We start from the raw sequence: 13,267 nt of genomic DNA on the forward strand, positions 1-13,267 counted from the left end.
CTCACCCCAAAGTCAGATGTCGTCCCCTCCAGTCCGCGACGAGCGGCTGCTAGACTGCAAACCAGCGTCACTTTCCTTGGATGCGGAAATACATTTACAATAGAAGTATGTATTATAGAATAAGTGCTAACAATGGCTTGATGTCCGATAACGACCTACGTCACTTCGAGCTGGCTGCCCTCATTGGCCAGAGTTCAGCGCTTCCAAAGGTCCGGTCCAGGGGGACGGGGGGGGATGCTGGACCTGGGACGGGCTCAGAGCTGATTGCTGACAGATCCCCAGACACGGCAAGCACGAGCCTACACCATAACCTGACTGCGGAGCTTAGCGTGCAAAAAAGCAAGTGCAAGCTGGGAGAAGTTCCCAGCATGCAGGCATCACCCGCACATGTGACGTACGCAGCAAACTAACAACTCGCGCAGACTCCGTTCACACTAAATTAATGGTCACGTGACCTGCGCGGAGCGTCTCATTCGACCTGCCACAACGCCCAGGTTAGTCCAAAGAACACGAAGGCGGCATGTGCGCTCCTCCGGGAGGTCCTTTCTGCATCAGGACCAAGGAGAACGCGTTTCACGCGCTCCTCGTCGAAGCAGGGACCTTCGCATCACGCGCCCGCCTCCGAGCACCGTCCGGATCAGACGGTCTCCACCGGAGCGGCGGCTGGATCAGGCGGTCTCCCTTCCGCCCGAGCAGCCGCCATCGGCCGCGAGCGCGAACAGGGTCGTACATCATCAGCGCGCAGCGATAGTGGTCGAATCAGGAGCTCCTGGCCGGCAGGTGCAGCTCAGGCGACCCCGGTCCGAACGGGGCCGGGTCAGGAGCAGCCTCCGGCCGAGCAGGACTCGGCCGTCCGGAGGGCGTCGCCTCACTCACGCAGCGCCGCCAGCCTGACGACAGGAGAGCACGGTCATCGAGCGCCCCTACATATATCTGACAAGAGTACGGCTCAGCCTCAGACACAGGTGTCATGTCAGTGAGCGCGGCTAAGTCCCCGGTTCGTGGGCGTCCAAGCCGGATGTCGTATGTGTTTGGAGGGGGGGGGGGAGGGGGGCATGTAGCAGGGCCCATCCGTACTAATTTAGGCTCCAGAATGAGGCGTACGAGCTCAGCTCCCTCCACAAGGACATTCCGCTGGCCCTTGCTCCCACAGGGGGCGGCGACGCCTGTACCTCAGCAATTACATGCGCGCGTGCACTGCCTGACAGTGATGACGGTCTTGCAGCAGACTGAACCACCGTCCCTCCCTTCCGCACTGTTTCAGGTGGAAACAAAATTTCCCGGCAATTTTGATAAACATCTTTTGTAAAGGCATACATTGCCACAACAATTTTTCACACACACACGCACACTGATGCGCATGCTCGAGTTCCATCCACCAAGCCTCAGTTCAGCATGAGAAATATGCGCCGCTAGTACACAAAACGCTTCGCATTGTCACGTGACCTAAATGCCCAGCCCACCTGCGTCTCTACTCAGAAGGCACCAGCCTACTCTCGTCTCTACTCAGAAGCACTATTCAACAAGCATTGGCGGAGAGCATTTCCTTTGTTTAGCTTCCCAAATACAGCCCCAAACTGACCACTTATGCGACTTCGGAACACAAATAAGAACACACAATTTCAAGATTACGCCTATTACGTCTAGTTACAGCTTCTTACTCGTACCCATAAGTACCCCCTCTGATGAAAAACCGGTCTAAAATACCCGAGCAGGCACCCAAGTTACCGCGCACTACCGGTATGGCGGATCACGAGCCCGACCACCATCACGTGCGAGCGGCCGGCAAATCGCAGGCGCACCTTTTGGAGAGATCGTCCTCCTGTGCGGCGCTGCGCTCTCCGATAGAGGTCGGGATGGAGACGCCACCCAGCTGTCCGGACACCTCCAGGCCGGCCTCGTCCGCTACCTGCAACAGGGCACCGCCAGGCGGCCCGGCCACTGACACACCCGGTGGCCGTTGGCACCCGCTCTCGGACTCTGCATCGTGGTCCTGTGACCGGAGCGTAACAGCTTCGAGATTCCGGGTGCCGTATCTGACGTAAATACCAGCACCGTTCCGTATTTTCCTAAGCGTTGGCAAATCAACAACATTGCATGAGCTTGCATTGCACAATATGTTTGACTTGTGCTGCAGAAGCACGGTTATTCGGTTTTTCGTGTTTAGTCTGTCCCCGGTACACACTGCCCCTTCTGCAGCACGGCTATTCGGTTATTCGTGTTTGGTCTGTCCCCGGTACACACTGCCCTTCTGCAGCACGGCTATTCGGTTCTTCGTGTTTGGTCTGTCCCCGGTACACACTGCCCTTCTGCAGCACGGCTATTCGGTTCTTCGTGTTTGGTCTGTCCCCGGTACACACTGCCCTTCTGCAGCATGACTATTCGGTTTTTCGTGTCTGCTCTGCCCACGGCACACACTGCCCTTTGAAACAATTTAAAAATGACGATCTTTGAACATGCGTATGACTGGGGTCATGTGCATCCATACAAAAAAAAAAAACAATGACGGAGAGCCATTTGCACCAACGCAGCGACTGGAGACAAAAAAAAAACTCGCCAGAAAGCAGAGCAGCAATAAAACACAGCGCCAATTGCTCGCCGCTTCGCTGGAGTACCATCCGCAGACTGCTCTCGGTCCCCGCTCGGTGGCCGTTGCCGCCGACTATGTAGTTCCCTCACCTGCTGAATCAGCGAATCGACCTGGCCCTGGGGTGTGAAGGTGGCCGTGGTCGAGCCCATGGCGTCCTCCAAGACCTGCACAGGGAGAACACGCCGCGTCAGGCATCGCGCCCAACGCAGCAGTCACATATATAGCTGGAGCGTTAGACTCGTTGCACCACGGAAACGAGCATGACGTTATTAGACGACGTAGCGCTCGGAGGACAACGTTGTATGGCATACGCCACGCAAGCGCGCGGGAAAATGTTAGTCAATCTCGTCAGCCAGGAGATGCGATTATTACATCCAGTTGTGGCCCGTCCGGGAATAGCCTGACCATATTGGAGCTGCACAGGGCGACGGCGACTTCGCCGGCGCAGCGCAATTCTCCTTACGCTGCTTCGAACGTCCAAGTCCTCGAACTGCTTCTCGAACTTGTCCATCACCGACGACACCTTCTCAATGTCCATCGAGTTGAGAGCTTTGTCCAGGTTCTTCACCACGCCTTCCATGTTCTTGGTCACCTGGGGCGCACGAGAGCGCGCATGAGACGTCGTCAGTTTTGGTGGGGATGGGGGATGTTGATTAGCATGGCGGCTGATGAGGATGACGGGCTGTCAGTTTGGGCAAAGACCGATGCGGATGGTCAGCTGTTGAGGCTTTACTGGGGCCCATGAGGCATTGTCAGCATAGGTCAAGAGCAGCAACGGAGTGTTATAGCTCAGGAGAAGGTCAATGGCCGATGGCTGGATTCGGTGAGCATCGATACCCGGGTTATCGGTGGTCGGGCATCGGGCATCGGGTACCGGGCATCAGACATCAGGCATCGGGCATCGGGCATTGGGCATTGGGCATTGGGCATTGGACATCGGGTATGGGGCATCGGGCATCAGGCGTCGGGCATCGAGTTGTCAACTGAAGTGAGAGCCAATGAGACGTATGAGAGAAACATATGGGACATTGTCAGCTTAGGAAGGACGAATGGGATGCTGCCGGCTTGGGTGAGGGCCAATCGGACGCTGCCGGCTTGGGTGAGGGTCAATCAATGGGACGCTGCCGGCTTGGAAGAGGGCCAATGGGACGTTGCCGGCTGGTTTGACGGCCAATGGGACGTTGCCGGCTTGGGTGAGGGCCAATGAGACGTTGCTGGTTTGGGTGAGGGCCAATGGGACGTTGCTGGCATGGGTGAAGGCCCATGGGACGCCGCCGGCTTGGGTGGCGACCAATGGGACGCTGCCAGCTTGGGTGAGGGCCAATGGGACGCTGCCGGCTTGGGTGAGGGCCAACGGGTCGTTGTCGCAAAGACAATGATCGGTGGCAGGTTATCAACTCCGGTGAGGACCAGTGAGATGTTGCTGGCTTACAGGAAAATTAATGAGATGTTGTGCGCTTCGAACAGGGTGATCGACGGACTATTTGCTACGGTAGGTGGCAAATGTGACGATTACACGTGCACAGTGGCGATCACGACAGCCAGCTGTCAGTATAGCAAGAGCTGAAGCCTGCACCTGCAGTGTGGCGGAACGCCCGTGACTAGATGACAAGGCAACTTCACATACATATTGAACGGATCTTGCTGAATGGCATTAGCTGCATCTTGCGAACGCCACTTGTGGGACTCTTAATAAAAATGCTTTTAAACAAAAAAATGACTAAAATCAATTATGAACATGACTGCCAGCAGTGACAAAAGGACATCAGTATCTCTCAAAATACAAAAAACACCCTTACATGCCCCCAAAAGAAGATAAACCATAACTTATAATGCAAGGTAAAAAGCATGAAATCACGGACAAACCTTCATACATTCCCACTGGTGCGGTAGAAATTACCCCTCCTATAAAACCAACTTGCTATGGAGATGTACTGAACGGAAAATTTAGCGATACTATAAACAAAGTAAATCATATCGCTTATGCAACAGGAATATAACAATAGTATGCAGCAAGATGGATCGGGAACACAGACCAGGCCATGGCCCTGCCCCACCCAGCTGTCTGAGCTGCCGTGACCCTGCTGTGGCGGCCGGCACACCTCGGCATCCTGCTCACCCCCTGCATCGCCATGGCGCTCTGCGTGCGGGAAGCCACCGCGTCCACCTTGCCCGCCATGCGCAGGTAGTTGAGACTCTCGTTCTTCTTCCGAATCGCGTTCTCCGCGTAGATCCGGGCGCTCTCCACGGAGCCTTTCTGCCGAACGAATTCCAGGCAGTTTCATGCTCACAGTTATGCGCAAGTGCACGAATATGTACTGCATACAAGTACTGGAAAATATCTCGCTCAGGGGCGTCTCACAACTGTGGCCACCGTAGCTGCAACATGACCCTGTCAGTCCACCACCATATGGAGAACTCTGACAGCTAGCTGCAGCAGGCCCCTCTGTCCACGGTTCTCACCTGCAGGGCCCGCTTCACCTTGGCCTGCTCCTTCTTTTGGTCTTTCTCGGCGCGCTTCGACATGCGCTCCATCTGCTTGGCGCAGAAGCGCAGCTGGAACATCGTCTCTGTGAATGCCAGAGCCAGTGCGTGAGACGGCGAGCTAGGGTGCCTTTTCCACCCAAAGGGCAGCCCCACAACATGGCTTCTCTGTGGCTACATGGCCCTAATGGCAAACACATTGGAACTTATGCACTCCCCTGGATGGGCTAAGATTCTTACAATGCATTCTGGCTGGGACTGCCACAACTCCACACATTCTGCATCTCTAACACCAGATCAGAGCCATACTTTTAGCAGCCCATGCACCATGACATTTTCTGAGAGTATGTCGCATGCGTGGCTATCCACAAAATGGGTGCAGCACATTTTCCAAATCGCGTCATGCTGCTACATGAGTATTGTCACACTTACCAAACATCTTGTCATTCATATTTGAATCCTGAAACAAAAACAAACACAACTATTTAGAGTGGCCATTTGTCCTAAACTTCAAACACAACTATCAAATGTCAGTGTGTATGATTCAGCTCCATTTGGTCTGTTTACTTGGCAACTGCGATCCTGATGCTGTCCTAGTAAATACATTCTCCGACACAAATACTATTTGGGGACAAATTACATAAGTGCTACCATAGTATGTTGAGAAAAGGAAAATCGCAGTCAAAGGTTAGTACAGCAGAGGGGCATAGGGAGGAGCTCGGATCACTGTAGGCTGAACACCCACAGTCATCCTGAAAAGTCTACAGCAAGCTTTGATGGCCACAAACTGTCCCAGCATAACTCAGATTACCAAGTGCCAGACATGGGACCATGTTGAGGTGGGCAAGTGGTTGCATCTCAGAACCTCCGGTGACCTATAGGTGTGCATTGGATAGGGGACTTCAGTTGTATGCTCAAAGTACTGAATGAGGCTGTGGTAAGACACATTTTAAGCCATTTTCTGGCTGCTTTGCGATCTTTCCTACAAGATTAATGTTGTACATTCATAACCAGTTTCCTCTGGGGATGTTGGACTATGGGAACATCTTGAAGCAGAGTAATCAACTCCTCATACCAAGGGCATAAAAGTTTTTGTTCATGAACCACAATGATTGGAAATTCTCTCTCCCTGAAGTACTGGGTTGCATGTCAAAAACAAGATTCATACTTTGTGTTTAATTCATGGAAAATAACAGTATGATAATTGCGAGTATACAGCCACTTAAGTGTACATGGTTTTGTGACATCATGACACTTTGACGCACGACTATAACCTCCTAAGTTGGGGATTGTGATCAATGGATCCAGTCAAAGTCATCAGCCACGGTCACTTCGTTCTCTTCTCAATGGTCTGCCGCTGACTTGATGTAACTGATATGTTAATTTCACACAGCTTATAATGTGATTGATGGCTTTGAATGGCCTCAGAACACAGCACCTGTCTTCAGCACCTGGGCTATGAGAAACATGAAACAAGCTTGCACTTGTCTTGATGGGGGAAGGGGTGGTTGATGTGATCCCCTGGCACTCCCTATGATCCCCTGGATCCCCTATTTCTCTGGCACATAGTGCAATCACAACAAAAATTTAAGTAGCACCTGGGGCACCCATTGTGTGTGTTTTAAACAGACACAATGGGTACCCAACATTGCTCTAGACAACATAATTTCTCTGTTGAGTCCATATGCTCCTTGAAAGGTCACTGTTTGATTAAATCACATCCTATGCAACATCGGTTAAGATCCAATTAACAGCTTTTACATCAGGAAATTATGCTAAAAAAATGTCAGATGAAAGCAACTTAACAAATACATTTGTCTGGGCTTTTATCAGCACATGGCCAATAGAATGGCCAGATTTCAATGGCATGTCATCACAGATACCTGGGTAACCTTGAAATATTCCGCACATCTTCACAGGTATGCTGCTCAGAAATCAGAGGGGTTTAGGTCTTATGAAGGGCAGAGCTGAAAGCCGCACTAAACGATCTTCTAGACGGCCATTTCAGTTCAAAACCTCAGACAAATGTGGAACACAACCTTTTGTCACAAAATTGTAATGCTGAGTGTGCATTTTATTATCAGATGGAGGCAAGTATTTTGTGCATTTACAAGATTTCATTGAATTTGAGCATGCTGTGCATTATATAACATGCATTTGGTTGCAACTGTAACTAGCCTGCAAGAAGTCAGTTTACCAGACTGGACATCTCAGTGGCATTAAGGAATTCAGCTTTTTATATGTGTGCCAAACACAGTGAATGCTAGTTTGCTCTGAACCTTCATATTAATTTCTTATTTACCAAATTTTGAGGCATTATTGATTAAAATTTTAATTGTGCTATCCTAATTCCTAGAAAAAGCCACTTCCTAGATGACAGCAGTTTGTAACCATGAGTCAACACCAAATTTCCAGCATAGGTATGCAAGGTATATTCTGGAGTTGTTCCCGCAATGCCAATGTTAATACAGGCATATTCAGTGCAACACCTATTCTAAGCAGTCTGGAATTTCACCATTTTGCTCCCACAAGACGCACTGAACAACAACAGCACCATAGCTCAACATGTTTTGGCCTTAAACTGTTTAGAGGAATGGACAGTCTCATCATGGTAGCACACATCCTAGAAGCCTTGTCATGATCCTGACCTGGTGTTCTCGAAATTAGGATTATATATGTACATGCAATATAATCATAAAGTTGGAAATGTGGTATGCATTCAGCAATTGTCAGCTAGCAACTTTCGATTTTTAGTCTGAACCAGACCTCCGACGAGAATCTCACAAATTGTCATCAAAACAATCACGGAGCACTTATGAGCATCCGCGAAGTCTTTATACCTGTCTTTGTCAGATTTATCAGTCAGTTCCGGGATACAACAGCGGCAAGAAGCTGTTGACAGGCAAGAAGGCCGCAATAAATTGGCAACGCCCCGCCCCAGGCTTATGATGCCCAACCCACTATCCCAAAGGCTTGGCTGCGGCAACCTCTCCGCCTGTCACGGCGCGGTCTTTTATAGTACTGAAAACGGATGGTACGCCATGGTTAACAAACTTTGTCAGCTGTTAACATTATGACGTCCACACAGTGTTTGCCATCGCCAAGCATGTGAATACTTTATAATTTGGTAAAGAACACTTGATTTGGATTGAAATTATCTTGAAACATGTTATTTTACGTTATTTACTCAGTTCATACGGCAGAAATGTGCATTGTAATGGCGTATCAATACCAATGGCGTCATCTCAGAACACAAATTAGTTTGGAATTTGTGTAGCGAGGTCCCAAAGGACGTCGCTTCGCAGCGTGTACGTCGCGACTTGGCCCCGAGTTCTGCAAGGTTGAATCGGCGGATTTTCAGGTTGGTGTGGCGATGCTTATGTTCGTTCAAATCATTGTATGCTAATGAGTCAATTTTCTGGAGCCATTTGTAGCTGTCGTCTTCCTGATGGGAGCTGCTGTGCCATGTGTTTCGTATGCGTCACAATTGTACGCTTCGCTGTATTGCTTATGATGGTTACTATACTTGGGTGGGTTGTTTTATGGCTGGGAATAGTAGGTTTTCATTGTTTTTGCTGCCATGTGTAATTTCTTATGAGTGGCATTTTATGGTTTACACAGTGCATCTCCCTTTAGGGCTAATTTGTGTATTCCTTTGTAGCTAATAGTAGCAGGCTTTTTCTGGATGTTGATTGTCAGTTTGAAATATGCAACCTTGTAATGTCTTAAATACAATGCATTCTTCCATAATATCCTTGGATGTAAGATGAGTGTGACACTCAACTTCCTAATTCTTGGTTCAACATTTTTCTTTACTCTACCCTGTGATTGAAGCACTATGCTGTAAACAACACCAGAGTTTGGACAAATGTTTGATTGTCAATCACTTTTGGACACAAGTGCAGTATAAAGGGCATTGTTAAGTACATTCTGAAATTGTGCACACCTTAATTCTGTCTTTCAAAGAGTTCAGTCATTTTTAGAAAAGAACCATTCTCATAAATTGGTATCATGTATACCCAGTTAAATTAACACCTATCAATTACTAAGATGATTAAGTAAGTTAAGATTCAAACATATTGCATGGAAAAGAAAGTATGTTTGGGCTGTGTAAATAGGAAAGTAATCATTTCAGAATGAAGTAGTGCATTTAGTAGCTTTTTCATATCCAAACATGCATTTGATGCATTTCCATTTTTCTTTATTTTTGGGTTAGCACATCAAGTAAACTGATATGTGGTGTCTTTTATCCACAATGCTTGTTTAAAAGACCGAATTGCTGTTCATTCAGCATATTACAGCATAGCTTGTTATTGAACATTTTAAGTTAAGTTGAAAACTGCACCATAAAATGGCTGAGAATTGCATATATGGAATTGTATACACATATGTGATCTTTAAACCCAAAGGGTGCCTATGGTCTTTAAACCCAGTGTTTCTGAGGTTTGACATGCAGCATAAAGGTAATGTATAGCAGTCTAAGAATCCTAGTATCCTCTTCTAATCATTTTGGAAAACGACCAGCTCTGTGTGTGTGTTAGGTGTGCCAAAAAGGCTGATATTGAAAACAGAACTGTGCCTAAGTATGACAGTAGATTACCAGAGTATAGCAGTGACTGTATATCCATAAGAAATATGGCATTAAGATTTGTTTAAAATAAAAAAGTGGTCCATCAAAAAAGTGATAAATGTATGGAGCTCCAGAATGGTAAATGTACTTAGCTCTGTTATGAATCTTTAAGTTGTATGATATTGTTATGCCTTTTTCATTTTAATGTAAGCACCTCAGGACACTGAACTGGCTATGGGTGGATGAATACAGTCATACAACCTTTAATTGATGTTCATCTGTTATGTTCCACACATATTCATTCTTTTTATCAATAATTTGCTTTTTGCACAAGGTCTGGCATCTTGGAGTTTCAAGCCCAATACCACTTACTTATGCTGGGTATGAGATCCGCTGTACTTGGTCTGTCTTTTGCATAGACCCTCATTCTCAAGTAATTTGGTATCAAGTTTTCTTTTTGAAAATGCACTGTTTGGTTGAAGCAGTTAATCCAGTTTTCCAGCCTTGTTAGGGAATGATTTAACTATGCTAATGACAATGCAACATGTCACATGATTTGAGAGGATATCATCAAGCAGAAATAAAAATTAGTGCATCTTGTAGGGCTCATGAAAAGGCAGTGATGGCACTTGCACCATAATTTTGTCATAATGTGCCATAATTTTAGGTACATTTGATAGTGTATTGCATCATGTTTTGTTGCATTGTGCAAGACAATGATCTCAACTGACAAACTAAATCCAGCAATGCTGCCTATGGCTTGAGATTTATGTATGTGTACTGCCACCTATTGGCAAATCTGCACCTACCTTCCTCATTAATTAAACCAAGGGTTACATTAATTGTGATGCTATCAGTGCAATTAATTAAATGCTTTGTGAGCACATTTGATTGGCAGACCACTGGTCTAGAAAATCTAGATGCAGGTGAATGCACAATATTTTACACAAAAACCATGGTTTGGGGTTGGGGGCATCTGAAAATGTACAAAAATGTACCTCTTGATGCATTCAGTAAGACCTTTCACTTAGTCAGTGCATGGCCATGTGACCACATTATGAATATGTGACCACTTGCAGTCAAACACACCCTAAAGCTCCAAATAATTGTCATCATCCACCAAGTTAATCTGTTTTATTGGCATCTGTGATTCGTTCCTCGTGGTTCATCAGTATATGAGCATCCAGTGCTTCCATGATTCGCCTGTATGTGCGTAACCCTGTACATGTGCAGGGATTATTCTCATTCCTCAAGGCCACAGCGCAATGGCTGTCGGTGGTACCTTCCACACACCTGATATGAGCAGGGCACGTTCCCACGGTGCCGAGAGTACCGGCGCAGTGCTCGTCTGCAGTTCACTGTGTGCCATGTCCGCTCCCCAGGGAGTGAGTGCGGAGCGCGGAGCAGACACGGCGCGTGTCTGCTTGTTTCTCCCCGTGTCCGCGTCCCGTTCCCCAGGAGGTGAGCGTGAAGGCGTGTGTTCGCTAGTTCGCACCGTGGCCGCACCCCATTTCCCACGGGGTTAGCGCGGAGTCTTGTGTCCGCTAGTTTCTCACTGTGTCCGCGCCCCGTTCCCCGGGGGGGGGGGGGGGGGGGGGCACGCAGGCTTCGTGTCTTTTTGTTTCTCGCGGTGTCTACGTCCAGTCATGCCCCAAGGGCTGAGCGCGGAGATGCCGTGGCTGCTTGTTTCTCACCGTGTCTGCGCCCAGTTATCCAGCGATTGAGCGCGGAGGCGCCTTGTCTTCTTGTTTCTCACCGTGCCTGCGCCCAGTTTCCCAGGGAGCGAGCGCGGAGGCGCCGTGTCGTCTTGTTTTTCAACGTGTCTGTGCCTATTTTCCGAGGGGTGAGCGCGGGGGCGCGTGTTCGCTTGTTTCTCACCATGTCACCGTGCCTGTGTTCTCCAGGTGATGAGTGCGGAGGTGTCGTGCTCTGTGAGTAGCGCCGCGTACAGTTTTCGTGGATACCACGCCGCCGCCATTTCTGAACCGCAGCTACCGCACGCCCGGGCCTCGGCTCCTCCTGACATGGGTGAGACCGCCGAACGCCGCTGAGCGCGGCTGAGCGCCGCTGGGCGCCGCCGAGCGCTACTGAGCGCCGCTGAGCGCCACTGAGCGCCGCTGAGCGCCGCTGGGCGCCGCTGAGTACCAGTGAGCGCCACTAAGCGCCGCTGAGTGCCACTGAGCGTCGCTGAGCGCGGATGAGCGCCACTGAGCGCCGCTGAGTGCCACTGACCGTCGCTGAGCGCCGCTGAGCGCCGCTGAGCGTCGCTGAGAGCCGCTGAGTGCCGCTGAGCGCCGCTGAGTGCCGCTGAGCGCCGCTGAGTGCCACTGAGCGCCGCTGAGCGTCGCTGAGTGCCACTGAGCGCCGCTGAGCGCCGCTGGGCGCCGCCGAGCGCCACTGAGCGCCACTGAGCACCGCCGAGTGCCGCCGAGCGCCACTGAGCGCCGCTGAGCGCCGCTGAGTGCCACTGAGCGCCGCTGAGCGTCGCTGAGTGCCACTGAGCGCCGCTGAGCGCCACTGAGCGCCGCTGAGTGCCACTGAGCGTCGCTGAGCGCCGCTGAGCGTTGCTGAGCGCGGCTCTGACGGAGTCGGACAGCGGGCGGCCAATGTAGTCTGCCTGCCAGCCGTGCCGCTCACTGGCATTTGCTGGTCGTCTATAGATCCGGTTTCTTATTGTGTCTTGTGGAGAATGGTCGGTATTTTGTTATGTTACGATGGGTGTAATTTACTAGTTTGTGGGCAAAAAACAGCTGGAAAGGTCCCAATGTAGGGGAGCTCAAAAGCAATAAGTTTGGTGAAACGTGTCGAAGTTATGGGAATACAAATCAAATTATGAAAATGACATGAACAGAAAGCCTAAATGGAGAAACTGCAAGGAAGATCAAGCTAGAGATATTGAACTGAAAGGGCGAAAAATTTGCAGAAAAAGGGAATGAAGACAATGAAGCGTCAGGAAGTTGAAAGGATTGAAATGCAACAGTAGTCTAATGGAGAGTTTAATGGGAGAAAACTAGGTAGGCAACCAACGGACAGGAAGAGGTCAAAGAGGGTCAAACACATAAGACAACCTCAGTAATGTGGACCGAGAATTATTCAATTAGCTGAAAGATGGGAGAACGAAAATTCGTGTTGCGATCCATCACCACCTAACTGTTAAGTGCATCATCGGCAAGTTTCAGGGGACCCACCAGGGCTTGCCCCAGGCCTCAGGCTGTGGACGGGCGTTTCTTTGAAAATTTGGAGTTAGGCAGTGCTCAGCGGGGCGAAAGTGGTGTTTAGGGAGGCCAAAAACCGATGATTCGGGAGTCCAAGCTGTAAAACAATAGAATCCTGCTGCTGGTAGGGGGAGCGCCGCCAGGTCTCGATGTGGCGGGGTTCTACGATGTTGCCGGGTGGGATGTAGTGTGGTTCTGTTGTACGTGGTTGTTCCCGCCCCCTCGTGCCCTGTCCTGGCTGTCTTACTCTGATTCAGTGCTGCGCGTTTCGCTTCAAAGGGTTCGGTCCGCTCTGTTCAAGCTGGGCATAAAGGGAATGTTCCACATTTGAAGGTATTGTAGTAAGCAATACATATGGTGAATTAAGCTCACTTATAATTATTGGCATTTCCCAAGTGGATAAAACTT

The 13,267-nt window shown here is 49.4% G+C and overlaps 1 protein-coding gene across 2 annotated transcripts; it reads right to left on the minus strand.

Annotated features, from left to right (window-relative positions):
• LOC119105975 (charged multivesicular body protein 1a) lies at nt 1-8,081 on the minus strand. Of its 2 annotated transcripts, none has more exons than XM_037229566.1 (8): nt 8,036-8,057; nt 5,507-5,534; nt 5,054-5,160; nt 4,710-4,847; nt 3,054-3,182; nt 2,680-2,754; nt 1,803-1,909; nt 1-890 (listed from the first exon to the last, which is right to left on the minus strand). In XM_037229566.1, exons 2-8 carry the CDS (start codon nt 5,523-5,525, stop codon nt 869-871), a joined length of 597 nt encoding a protein of 198 aa, XP_037085461.1. In that variant the 5' UTR covers nt 5,526-5,534; nt 8,036-8,057; the 3' UTR covers nt 1-868. The 2 variants fall into 2 exon arrangements, with proteins under 2 accessions (XP_037085461.1, XP_037085460.1); XM_037229565.1 differs by having other exon boundaries at nt 2-890; nt 7,915-8,081.
• Between the last annotated feature and the right edge of the window lie 5,186 nt (nt 8,082-13,267).

This window comes from Pollicipes pollicipes, unplaced genomic scaffold, assembly GCF_011947565.3.
Source record: "Pollicipes pollicipes isolate AB1234 unplaced genomic scaffold, Ppol_2.1 Scaffold_6138;HRSCAF=7277_pilon_pilon_pilon, whole genome shotgun sequence".
NCBI lineage: Eukaryota > Metazoa > Arthropoda > Thecostraca > Pollicipedomorpha > Pollicipedidae > Pollicipes > Pollicipes pollicipes.